At 41.2% G+C, this 13,342-nt stretch overlaps 2 protein-coding genes across 2 annotated transcripts; both read right to left on the reverse strand.

Annotated features, from left to right (window-relative positions):
• Positions 1-374: 374 nt before the first annotated feature.
• On the reverse strand, positions 375-4,191 carry LOC138899876 (uncharacterized). Its single transcript, XM_070186573.1, has 2 exons — positions 4,056-4,191; positions 375-565 (listed from the first exon to the last, which is right to left on the reverse strand). Exons 1-2 carry the CDS (start codon positions 4,189-4,191, stop codon positions 375-377), a joined length of 327 nt encoding a protein of 108 aa, XP_070042674.1.
• A 3,269-nt stretch (positions 4,192-7,460) lies between these two features.
• On the reverse strand, positions 7,461-8,267 carry LOC138899877 (uncharacterized). The gene is made up of 2 exons (XM_070186574.1): positions 8,228-8,267; positions 7,461-8,113 (listed from the first exon to the last, which is right to left on the reverse strand). Exons 1-2 carry the CDS (start codon positions 8,265-8,267, stop codon positions 7,461-7,463), a joined length of 693 nt encoding a protein of 230 aa, XP_070042675.1.
• Positions 8,268-13,342: the final 5,075 nt, after the last annotated feature.

The following is a 13,342-nucleotide window of genomic DNA, read 5'->3' on the forward strand; positions in this document are numbered from 1 at the left end:
GATGGTAGATAGGCCCAATTACAGGGGAGACTCTGGCAAATGTTTTGAAAATTAAGGAAGTCAATCAAAATTTGGAACTGCTGGTGTGTGAAGTAACAGTTGGGTCACATTGGATGCTAATTTGAATGTGTAATGTGATATATTGGGGAAATCTTGAATGAAATTTTAACGGTAATGAAATTTGGATTGTTCAGGTAACCTTCTCTTTGTCTAATTAATGAAATATACCTTCTCTTTATTCATGGGCGAGTCTGGGTAGAAGTCATTATACAAGATTGCTTGGCCGGGTTATCTCGGTTGAGAGCCGGTCGCACTTACCGAGGTCATGGTATGACAGTAAGTTCTTTACATTCTCATAGAATACAACTACTTAGTTATTCAAACAAATGATTGTACTTCTTCTTCATCTCTTCCTCGGCTTCCCAGGTGGCCTCTTCAACCTGTTGGTTCTGCCATAACACTTTCACAGAGGCAATCTCTTTATTCCTCAGCTTCCAGACTTGCTTGTCAAGAATGGCAATTAGAATCTCCTCATAAGTCAATTCCCCATTAACCTCAATAGCCTCTACCGGAACAATGAGTATCGGGTCTCAAACTACATTCTTCAACATAGATACATGAAACACCGGGTGCACTAACGACATCTCTAGTGGTAGCTCAAGCCTGTAAGCTACATGATTGTCACGCCCCGAACCTAGGAGCGAGACAAGCACCCCGTGCCTCACCTAACCTGGCGTACCAAATTGCGACTAAGGGACTCTGAACACATAATGTCATACTTTGGCCATGGGGCCACCTTGCAAGACAATTTGCGAAGCAAAATATAAAACTGAATGGAAACTAGCACTAACTAAATATCAATATAAAGCTAGGCCGACAAGGCCGTCATAGCTACTACAAAACAGCCCAACACACCCCAATCTCTTCGTACACAAAACGACCACCGTAGTAGTGTCAAACGACCCGAAAATGTTATGACGAACGACCAGCCAACCACCCTACATTTATATGGTGTTTATAAACCCCCTTCCTCCTCCAAAACTCCACAAAATAGTAATAAAACACGCAGCCCAACAGCAACACAAAACAGTCCACAAAACAGTCCGCTACAAGTGAATAACTCGAACTCACGGCTTCCGATCACCATCCCGTGAGTTCTTACAAGTATAGAACGACTTACCATGAATTTACAGAAGAAAAAATGGATGAAAGAGAGCAGTAAACTCACCTTATTTGTTGGATAACTCAGCTCCTATCTTGGTTCTTCAAACTCTAAGTTTTACCTCCAATTGAAACTTGAAAGGGAGAGAAAATCAATTAGGGTTTGTGGGAAATTTTTGGGAGGATTCTTTGCAGAGCTTATGTCTGGTTATTATGCTCTATTTTAAGTCTAATATATGAAGAAAATAGGCCCTTAAAAGGCCTCTTTGGACGACCCGAAATGGCCCATTTTTGGGCTTTCATTTAAGCAAGTAGGTGACACACCTACTTGTCACCTAGCAGCTTGCGCAGTATCGCAAAAATGCACATATCTCTCTACTCCGATGTCGTATTGACAAATGGTTTAATGCGTTGGAAAATAGACTCATAGATCTTTAATTTGATGGGTGGAACACACCATAACTCTAAGTATATTGGGAGAAAATTGCAGTTATTTGACCCAAAGTTTCAGTAAAACTTATGAATGTAACTTGTGATGACTTTCATCGACTTTTGTTCCACAACTCGCTTGACTTAAAAACATAACACACGGATGTAATACGACTAATATAAATCATAACATAATCTCTTTATCATGTTAATCACCCTAGTCTCACCCCAAAGGTACATGTTATAACATTCCCAACTTGTCGACTTTCGATGAAACATTGTTTTATTTAATTGCTTTAGCTTCTGAACTGTCCAACCCTCTTTGTACTTGTTGTTCATGATCTTCAATATTTGTAACCTCAGAGGTAACATGATTAACTTACTTCATATACTTTTAAATATTATCTCATTTTTTTGTCCTACATTAGTTTGCTTACGACGCATTTTTACATACGAAAATATAGGGTGTAACATCACTCCCCCCTTGGGAACATTCGTCCTCGAATGTTTACTCTTGGAGACTTTGGAAACTTTTTCCAGAGTATCCTTCGTACACTAGGTTAAAACCAACCTGCACGTAGCCAGAAACATACTATGCATGCCACACATGGCCAATCTTTATAAATAGCAGCAATTTGCCTCACCGACCGTAAATCATAAATATTGAAAGTGAAAAATAAAAGCTTACCTGATGACCTGCTAGCCTACATAGAGCTATGTTGTAGCGTCCCATCTCGAACCATATCTTCATTTTGAAATAGGTGGGGGTATTTAGACTTCATTTCTTCCTCCGATTCCCACGTCATCTCTTCTACATTCTTGCTCCTCCATAAAACCTTTACGGAAGCTACCTCCTTATTTCGTAGATTGCGGATTTGTCGGTCTAGGATGGCAACTGGAATTTCCTCGTATGACAAGTCCTCTGTAATCTGTACATCATCCGTGGGCACCACTCGGGTAGGATCGTCCCTAGGACAGAACTGCTCTGATACCAAGTTTGTCACGCCCCGAACCTAGGAGCGAGACAAGCACCCCGTGCCTCACCTAACCTGGCGTACCAAATTGCGACTAAGGGACTCTGAACACATAATGTCATACTTTGGCCATGGGGCCACCTTGCAAGACAATTTGCGAAGCAAAATATAAAACTGAATGGAAACTAGCACTAACTAAATATCAATATAAAGCTAGGCCGACAAGGCCGTCATAGCTACTACAAAACAGCCCAACACACCCCAATCTCTTCGTACACAAAACGACCACCGTAGTAGTGTCAAACGACCCGAAAATGTTATGACGAACGACCAGCCAACCACCCTACATTTATATGGTGTTTATAAACCCCCTTCCTCCTCCAAAACTCCACAAAATAGTAATAAAACATGCAGCCCAACAGCAACACAAAACAGTCCACAAAACAGTCCGCTACAAGTGAATAACTCGAACTCACGGCTTCCGATCACCATCCCGTGAGTTCTTACAAGTATAGAACGACTTACCATGAATTTACAGAAGAAAAAATGGATGAAAGAGAGCAGTAAACTCACCTTATTTGTTGGATAACTCAGCTCCTATCTTGGTTCTTCAAACTCTAAGTTTTACCTCCAATTGGAACTTGAAAGGGAGAGAAAATCAATTAGGGTTTGTGGGAAATTTTTGGGAGGATTCTTTGCAGAGCTTATGTATGGTTATTATGCTCTATTTTAAGTCTAATATATGAAGAAAATAGGCCCTTAAAAGGCCTCTTTGGACGACCCGAAAATGGCCCCTTTTTGGGCTTTCATTTAAGCAAGTAAGTGACACACCTACTTGTCACCTAGCAGCTTGCGCAGTATCGCAAAAATGCACATATCTCTCTACTCCGATGTCGTATTGACAAATGGTTTAATGCGTTGGAAAATAGACTCATAGATCTTTAATTTGATGGGTGGAACACACCATAACTCTAAGTATATTGGGAGAAAATTGCAGTTACATTTGACCCAAAGTTTCAGTAAAACTTATGAATGTAACTTGTGATGACTTTCATCGACTTTTGTTCCACAACTCGCTTGACTTAAAAACATAACACACGGATGTAATACGACTAATATAAATCATAACATAATCTCTTTATCATGTTAATCACCCTAGTCTCACCCCAAAGGTACATGTTATAACATTCCCAACTTGTCGACTTTCGATGAAACATTGTTTTATTTAATTGCTTTAGCTTCTGAACTGTCCAACCCTCTTTGTACTTGTTGTTCATGATCTTCAATATTTGTAACCTCAGAGGTAACATGATTAACTTACTTTATATACTTTTAAATATTATCTCATTTTTTTGTCCTACATTAGTTTGCTTACGACGCATTTTTACATACGAAAATATAGGGTGTAACAATGATCAATCCGTTGAATAATTCTGTATGACCCGATATACATAGGACTCAATTTCCCTTTCTTCCAAAACAGCATTATACCCTTCATGGGAGAAACCTTCAAGAATACCCAATCATCCTCTTTGAACTCCAAATCCCTACGATGCACATCTGAATAGGATTTCTGACGACTCTGAGCAGTTTTCAACAGTTCCTTAATGAGCTTAACCTTCTCCATAGCTTGATGCACGATCTCTGGCCCTATCAACTCTGCTTCCCCATTCTCAAATCACCTAATGGGAGATCTATATCTCCTACCATATAGAGCCTCAAACGGTGCCATATGAATGTTGGCATGGTAACTGTTGTTGTAACCAAATTCTATAAGCGGCAAATGATCATCCCATCTACCCTTGAAGTCAAGAACAAAAGCGCGCAACATATCCTCGAGTGTTTGAATAGGCCGCTCTTCTTACCCGTCTGTTTGTGGTTGGAAGGCTGTACTAAGATTCACATGAGTACCCAAACCTTGCTGAAATTTCTTCCAAAATTTAGCTGTGAATTGTGCCCTTCGATCTGAGATAATAGAAATCGGAGTGCCATACAACCTGACTATTTCCTTGATATACAACTGAGCATATTGTTCTGCTGTGTCAGTAGCCTTAATAGGTAAGAAGTGTGCTGATTTCGTGAGTCGATACACAATCACCCAAATCAAGTTAAACTTATGAGGCATGCGAGGTAGTCCCACCACAAAGTCCATATTTATCATTTGCCACTACCACATTGGAATTTCTATGTTCTTTGCCAACCCACCGGGCCTTTGGTGTTCAGTCTTCACTTGTTGATAATTTGGACATCTTGCCTCAAAGTTCGCTACATTCCTCTTCATATCATTCCACCAGTTGACCTCCTTGAGGTCATGGTACATCTTTGTAGATCCCGGGTGCACGGAATACCTGGAATTGCGAGCCTCGGTCATGATTCTTTCATGGAGACCATCTACATTTGGAACACATAGTCGCCCTTGGTACCTTAGTTTACCAACATCCATGCCAAGAGAAAAAGCCATGGTCTTATGTTTATGAATCCCTTCCTTCAACTATACCAATAACGGATCGTTGTATTGCTTCTCCTTGACTTCCACTACAAGCGATTATTCAGCCCTATTTTGCATAGTCACCCCTCTTTCGCTAGAGTCCGCAAGATGAAATCCCAAACTATCTAACCGGTAAACTTCCTTGGCCAATGGCCTTTGCTGTGCCTCCAAGTGAGCCAAACTAACCATGGATTTTCGGCTAAGAGCATCCGCCATAACATTAGCCTTCCCCGGATGATATAGAATATCGATGTCGTAGTCCTTGAGTAACTCCAGCCTTCTTCTCTGCCTCAGATTCAATTGCTTCTGCTTGAAAATATATTGAAGGCACTTATGATCGGTGAATATATCCCCATGGACCCCATACAAATAATGACGCCAAATTTTCAATGCAAAAACCACTGCCGCAAGCTCTAAGTCATGTGTTGGATAGTTCATCTCATGATTATTAAGTTGCCTAGAAGCATAAGCGATCACCTTGCCATATTGCATCAATACACACCCAAGTCCGATCCTTGAATCATCATAATATACCACAAACCCATCTGTACCCCCCAGTAAGGTCAACACCGGAGCCGTAGTCAATCTTGACTTTAACTCTTGGAAGCTCTTTTTGCAAGTGTCTGACCATTGGAACTTAACCGCCTTCTGCGTCAATTTGGTCAATGGAGAGGCAAGAGTGGAGAACCCCTCCACAAACCTCTTGTAATACCCAGCTAAGCCCAAGAAACTGTGAATCTCTGTTGGAGTCGTAGGTCTCGGACAATTCTTCATAACTACAATCTTTTGAGGATCAACCTTGATTCCTTCACTGGAGAGGACATGACCCAAGAATGTGACGGATTCAAGCCAAAATGCACACTTCAAAAAATTCGCATACAACTTGTGCTGGTACAAAGTATGCAGAACTGCTTTGAGATGGTCGGCATGGTCCTCTTGACTTTTTGAATGTACGGGAATGTCGTCAATGAACACTATCATGAAAGAGTTGAAAAAAGGCTTGAAGACTCGATTCATAAGATCCATGAAAGCTGTCGGGGAATTCGTTAGCCCAAAAGACATCACCAAAAATTCAAAGTTCCCATACAGGGTCCTGAAAGCTTTTTTCAGAATATCACGCTGCCTGATCTTCAATTGGTGATACCCCGATCTTAGTTCAATCTTGTAGAAATATATAGCACCCTATAATTGATTGAACAAGTCATCTGTCCTTGGATGTGGGTACTTATTCTTGATTGTGACGTTGTTGAGCTACCGATAGTCAATACATATTCTCAATGACCCATCCTTTTTCCTTACAAAGAGAACTAGTGTGCCCCAAGGCGACACACTCAGCTGGATGAAAGCCTTCTCTAATAGATCCTTTAACTGCTCCTTTAGTTCCTTTAATTCTGTCGGTGCCATTCTGTAGGGTGGAATAGATATAGGATGCGTGCCTGGTATCACATCGATCCTCAAATCAATCTCCCTATCTGGTGGGATCCCAGGGAGCTCATCAGGAAAGACCTTCAGAAATTCATTCACAACTGGTACAGACTTAAGTGTAGGTGCCTCTGTATTGGTATCCGTAACCCAAACCAAATGGTAAATACACCCCTTGTTAATCATCTTTGTTGCCTTAAGGTAAGAAATAAACCTACCCTTCAGTACTACATCATCCCTCTTTCACTCAATAACTGGCTCATTCAGAAATTCAAACCTAACAGTTTTGGTTCGGCAATCAAGCTTGGAAAAACATGAATAAAGACAGTCCATCCCCATTATCACATCAAAATCAACCATCCCTAATTCAATGAGATTGGCCATGGTGTCCCGACCATGCACTATGACTACACAATCCCTAAAAACCTGCGCGGCGACAATAGACTCACCAACTGGAGTAGATACAGAGAACGACTCATGGAGCTATTCTTCTATCCCGAATTCCATATCAACATAGGTAGTGACATATGACAAAGTGGAACTAGGATCAATAAGAGCATATACATCATGAGATTGGACAGTAAATATACTTGTGACAACATCTGAAGAAGCCTCTGAACTCTGGCGACCCCTCATAGTATAGAACTGGGTGGGTCCTCCCAAACTCTGTGCACCACCCCTAGTTGCACCATGCCCTGCAATTGATGGAGTGCCTCGAGCTGGAGGAGGTGTTGTGGATGTAGTAGCTGCAGAATTGGCTAGCCGTGCCGTGCCCTGCCCATATGCTAGGAGGATGAACGACAATCCCTTTAAATATGACCTCTAATACCGCACTCGTAGCATATGGGTAGGTCCATGTAGCAGGCCCCTAAATGCATCTTCCCACACCTAGGGAATGGGGGCCTCCACTGCTGCTGGAATCTCCCTCCAGGCCGAACCTGCTAGTAGGATCTGATGTTGCCCTGACTGGGCCTAAAACAGCTCCACTACTGCGGACCACACCCTGATGGTAGTGCAGTGACTAAAGACTGAGCAAAGGACTGGGATGGCCTGGATGACCCTCCCCTATATGCTGACCTTCCACCACTACCACCATTGGAAGAACCACCAAAGCTACCCGCAGACCGAGCCTTATTGCTACCCTCTCGCTCTATTCTATTCTTCATTTTGCGGGTCTGTGTGGCTTGAGCAAATGCCACCATCTTCCTGTAGTTCATATCAGAATTCAGGGCAGCTGTAGCGGCCTCATTAATAACCAAGGGGCTGAGGCCCTGCACAAACCGGCGCACTTTAGCCTTCATAGGGGGCAACATGTAGATGGCATACTTGGACAAACACACGAATCTCATATGGTAATCCCACACACTCATGCTACCTTGTTTCAGGCTCTCAAATTCCGTGGCACGAGCTGCCTTAGTCTCGACAGGTAAGAAATGATCAATAAAGGCATCGACAAACTCACTCCACCTTACCGGAGGGCTCCCTTCCTCACCAGACTCCTCCCATAGCTCAAACCAAGAATACGTCTCGACAGGTAAGAAATGATCAATAAAGGCATCGACAAACTCACTCCACCTTACCGGAGGGCTCCCTTCCTCACCAGACTCCTCCCACAGCTCAAACCAAGAATACGCCACCTCTTTTCAAGAGGTAGGAAGCCAACTCCACTGCTTCTGTCTTAGAAGGACGCATAACTCGGAGAGTCTTGTGCATCTCATCAATAAAGCATATGGGTTATCCTCGTGATCAGTACCTGTGAACACTAGAGGATCCAACTGAAGAAACTTGTTCATCGTGGAACTAGCAGAATCCCCTTGATGAATGGAAGAAGTAGGTGCAACATTCGATATTTGGGCCTAGGAAGCCACTATCTGAGCCAACATCTGTATGGCTCCCCTAAGGCCCCCCTCAAAAACACCGGGATCAGAAGTTGAGGCTGGAGGTAGCACTGGAATGTTAGTTGGATGAGGAATCGCTACACCCTCAATAGGAGTAATGATTGGTGCAGTCTGAGCATGAATAGTAGAATCAAGCAGTGTTGTGGCTGGGGGATTATCCTCATCCCTCGGGTGCTTACCCGCATCATCGGGTATAGAATCAACTGCCACTCTTAGGGTCGCATTGGCTCTTTGGCCAGTTCTTGCCTTCTTCTTAGGCGCTATATACTGAAAATTAGAACAATGCACGAGTTAAAGGAGGAACACTCTTATAATCAGCTCTATCGCACGATCTAGAACATCAAAGAATTGTGACAGTCCTAAATGCCCAAGTAGCCTCCTAATTATAGATGTGATCAACAACATTATACGCTCAAATTACACCTATATAAATGGTGTAAGGCGATCAATGTCAAATATAATAACCCAACAAGGTTGGGATTGAATCCTACAGGGAATAGGCGTGAAAAGGTTACGTAAATAGTGCAAAACTTGACTTAAGCCGTAATTCTACTCCGTTAGTTTAAACAGTATTTTGTAATTGTGAATTGTCGAGAAAAGCTATTTCGTTGAGATGATTTGATTAAATTGATTTAGAAACCAAGGTTGTGTCTCCATCAATGGTATGTAATGCTATCGGTGTTAATCTTATGTATTTCCAATGGAAGATCCTTTGATATGCAAATGATTCCTAAATGACTACCTAATATCTCCCAATAATTAGATAAGATTTCCTCTTTATGATTTTCCCAAATATAAAAGAGTTACAATTAAGAACAACCAATTTATGCCATGTAGAATCCACTTATCCCTAAGATATTCTATTAAACAAAGTTTAAAGCCTTGAGTTCTTGCTATTCAAGTCTACCAAACTCTAACCCACTTTTCCAAGTAAAGATAGAGTGAATTAGTACTAGTCAATGTTTGCAACCATCAACCACAAATGAAATAAGAGACATGAATAGAAATCAATCAACCATTATATATATATATATATATATTCAATGATAAACACCCAATAACATTACACCCACGTAGGATTCACAACCTTAGTATTTAAAATTAGCTACTCATACTAAAATACAAGAACAATGTAATAAATAAAGTCATGAAGCTTACAAATATAGACAAAATCTTGGATCTTCTCTCAAAAGCATCCAAAATAATGGTGCATCAATGCTCTAGGTGTAGCCTCTTTCTGTCAGACCAGGTATCGCACAAAAACCCTAATCATTCTATTTATAATAGTCTAAAAGTCGTGGTCAAAAACTAACAAAAATAGCCCTGCAGATAGAGTCTGCGACCGCAGAAGGCTTTCGCAGTCCGCAGATCTTTAGTTCCACCGTAGAATTGATCGAACAATCTTCCAATTTTCCTTTGCATTTCGATTACGCGGTCTGCATATCACTTTTGCGGCCGCACAATTATCTTCAGTGGAATTCTCTTAACATTATGCAATTACTATGCAGTCCGCATAAATGTTATGCAACCGCATAATGGATCACAGACTTGGCTATCAGCAACTGGATCTTTCTGCTTCATTCTGTGATGAGTCTGCAGCCCGCATATCACTTTTGCGGCCGCAGACCAGCCGCATTTCTGCCTTTCATATGTTTTTGACATCTTCTTTTATGATCTTGGTTCTTCAAGTCTGGTCTCCTACAAAATACCAAAACTACATAAGAAATGAATTATAATGCTATAAAATATGAACTAAAGTATATGTAATTAGTGTCAAAAGTGCCGCATTTGTACGACACATCAACACCCCCAACTTAGACTCTTGCTTGCCCTCAAGCAAGAAACAAGAAATAATATAATATCAAGTGCACAAATGCTAATCTACTTCCGACTGATCACAAAGCAGTAGTGACTATGGGTGGTGCTGACTGTTAGCTAACAAGCATATAAACCCCTTTTATATTCACTCTTCATTAAGGATAAAGATCATGTAACCGTTCGAATAATCAGTTTGTGAGCTTCGAGCCTCTAGAACAATGACAAAGTGCTACTCATAGTTAGATATGCGCTTCTATCCTACTTCAAGAAGCCTAATTTATGAGAAATCTTGCAATTCATGCATGCTCACATCAAAGAAAATCCCCAACTCAACACATATGTACATGGGATAAAATCAAACACTCTTGCACTCAGAAGAAGGCTAAGTGCTACAAGTATCAGTCCATATGTTTGTCTTTATTTTAACTCATTACTACCCCAGGAATAATTGGTTGTAGATAAAAAAGGACTTTTCAAGGGTTGTAGTATAGGCTTCGGTACAGGTTGGATGAATATTTGGGAAAATAATGACTATATCCTCCTTGAACGCTACACACACACATTTGTTTTTATGAACTTTTTGCATTTTGCTTCTTTTTTAAACCACGTGACCCTTATTGACCTCTAGTACCAACATAGAACCACCTTAAAGTACCTCTCTAATTTTCTCAAAACTCAATACACACATATATATATACATATATATATTTTTTGTTCTTTTTTTCTTATCTTCATGTAACACAATTTTGAGGTATTTTCTTCTACACACAATGAACATCTTTACCATTTTTCAATTGATACCAATACCCCCAACTTAGGATTTTAGCCTCATTCTCAACATTCAAGGAGGGACGAGTTCAAACGAGGAAATTATTTCACAAAAGGGTAAAGGTTTATAATATAGTAGCCAAATAAAAGGTTAAAGGCTCAACGGGGAATAACTCGGATAATAAATGCACCAGGGAGGTCAATTTGGTCAAGAACTAGTTAGCAATCACAAAAAGATCCTAATATCATTTCGACCCCCAATCATCAACCTGAGATTTGCATTGAGGAACCAACCGGGCAAGTTATAGACATTACAAGTTGAGAACATGCATTATTTACACAAATTCTCACCACTCACGACGCATGAATTGCTCGAATCGGCATAATTTCAGCCCTCAAGTAAATACAAGGCAATTCAATGCTTCATCAAATGATATTTGAGATTCTAAGTAAGCACAAAGTCAAAGAGCGAGCCTCGATTTCACAAGAATGACTAACTGTTTATTCACAAAATTTGAAGGGTGCAATTTATTTCACAAAAACTTATCATATGCTTGAATCTAGAATAAAAGCACCAAACAAGCCAAAACGTTTTATGCTACGACATGGTTCTACTATTACACCCTTGGAAAAGAACCCGACAAAGAAAAACCAAGGGGAATTCATTACTATATACAAATCTACACTAGTGGGACTAAGAGTTTATATACAAGTTGCAAAAGTCTTCCGAATACTCCACCCCCAACTTAAGAACATGCAGTGTCCCCAATGCATTGAAAACAAAATAAGAACAAAGTTTAGGAGCTTCCTTGGGTGCATTAGGCGCTTGGAATATCTGAGGCGGCCATGGAGCCTAGAGCTGAAACTGTGGAGGTAGTGGGTTGATCATCTGACTGGGCTGCGATGTTTGAGATCAAAGTAGGAAGATCCGTCTGTTGCGGAGCCATGTTTTGGACCTGTGAGCTGCAGGCCTCACCCGATGAAAGTTGTGTGGTCGTGGTAGTAGCTCTGGTAGCCATATCTGCAAGTGAATGTGCGATAGTTGTCTGCACATCAGCCTCCTCTTCACCCAGTTCCTCTATAACATCATCAACCTATTTTCCTCTGTTATACCTCTAATCATCACCCTCTTCAGATATCCGCTCCTCATTAGTTTCCTCACTAGACTCTCCAGATTCCTCGTCTGAATGATCATTGTTTTGTGCAACGGAACCCAGAGTTTGTGAGATGTCAGTACCATGCGCCTCCTCAGTTGATGGGAAGTTTGTGAAATCCAGATCAAGACTTGGTACATAGGATGTGTCGATGCCCTGATCCCCTTCCACCGGAAGAAGGGTGGTCAAATCAAACTCTAGTGTCTGCATCTTATGCAGCTCCGTCTTGAGCTCAGCTACATCCTTTTTAAGCTGAGGCATGTTACCAACTCCTACTCACTCAACCTTCTCGAGGAGTGCTTCAAAGTTCTTGAGTCGATCCTCATATGATAGATGTTGCTTTTGAAGATTACTTACTGAGGTTTGGTGTGGGGCCAATGCTTGCCGGATGAGCGATGGAAGTTCTTTCATCAATTGTCTACATTGGAATTTGCATGTTGTGCCAGTAGACCAAGCTTAGAGAGTGCAGGCAGTGATGTTGTTGGTGTTGAAATGGCCGGTCTGGGTATGGATGTGGAGGTAGCAGGTGCCGAAGAAGTGTCTAGAACTGATGAGGTAGCAGGTGTTGCTGAGACAGAAAAGGCTGGGGGGAGAGTGACTGATTGCTCTGGTGGATCTTCAACCACTGTATCCGCAACATCATTGAGCTGAGTGATGTCAATGTCCTGAACAACATTTTCTATGCGATCATGTTTGGGAAATGGAGGAACCGCTGCATCTTAACATAAAGCATGGATTAAGACCAATCTTAGAAAATATAAGCTCTCCCACATTAATCTTGATACACGACATGATGCAAGAAATAAGGATCGCCTTGTCGATACTGATGTCGGTCTTATTTCTCGTAGACAATATACGTGAATAGATAAAACATAGCCAATACCAGCCCTCTTGGATGAAATCCCTCTTGTGAATTTTCTAGCACGGTGCAATTCAAGGCGGAGTTCCTTTGGCTATGACAGAGCCTACCCAAGCACGCTCAGATTTCTTATTTGCAATTTTTGACTCATATTGTGCCATGCCTGGCTCCCACTCTTCGAAATATACATCATTGAAGGATGGGGAATCACAGAGTATTTCAACTCCTTGGACTAAGACAGATTTCAAGCGTACGCAACATAAAATTCCCTAACAAGCGTCTCATTGTACTCTCCCGGAACTTTAGTGAAGAACTCCCATGCCCTCTTTTTGATGTTTTCTAGCACATGGGAATAGTATTCTTTAAGACCA

This window comes from Nicotiana tomentosiformis, chromosome 10 (assembly GCF_000390325.3).
Source record: "Nicotiana tomentosiformis chromosome 10, ASM39032v3, whole genome shotgun sequence".
NCBI lineage: Eukaryota > Viridiplantae > Streptophyta > Magnoliopsida > Solanales > Solanaceae > Nicotiana > Nicotiana tomentosiformis.

What these genes read in the sequence shown, in the direction of transcription:
- LOC138899877 (XM_070186574.1), bottom strand. Translation starts at nt 8,267, where the DNA reads ATGAACAAGTTTCTTCAGTTGGATCCTCTAGTGTTCACAG. An exon ending in GGATCCTCTAGTGTTCACAG is followed by an intron (nt 8,114 to 8,227) that starts GTACTGATCACG and finishes CCTCTTGAAAAG; the next exon opens with AGGTGGCGTATTCTTGGTTT.
- LOC138899876 (XM_070186573.1), bottom strand. Translation starts at nt 4,191, where the DNA reads ATGGAGAAGGTTAAGCTCATTAAGGAACTGTTGAAAACTGCTCAGAGT. An exon ending in GAAGGTTTCTCCCATGAAGG is followed by an intron (nt 566 to 4,055) that starts GTATAATGCTGT and finishes TTGTTCCGGTAG; the next exon opens with AGGCTATTGAGGTTAATGGG.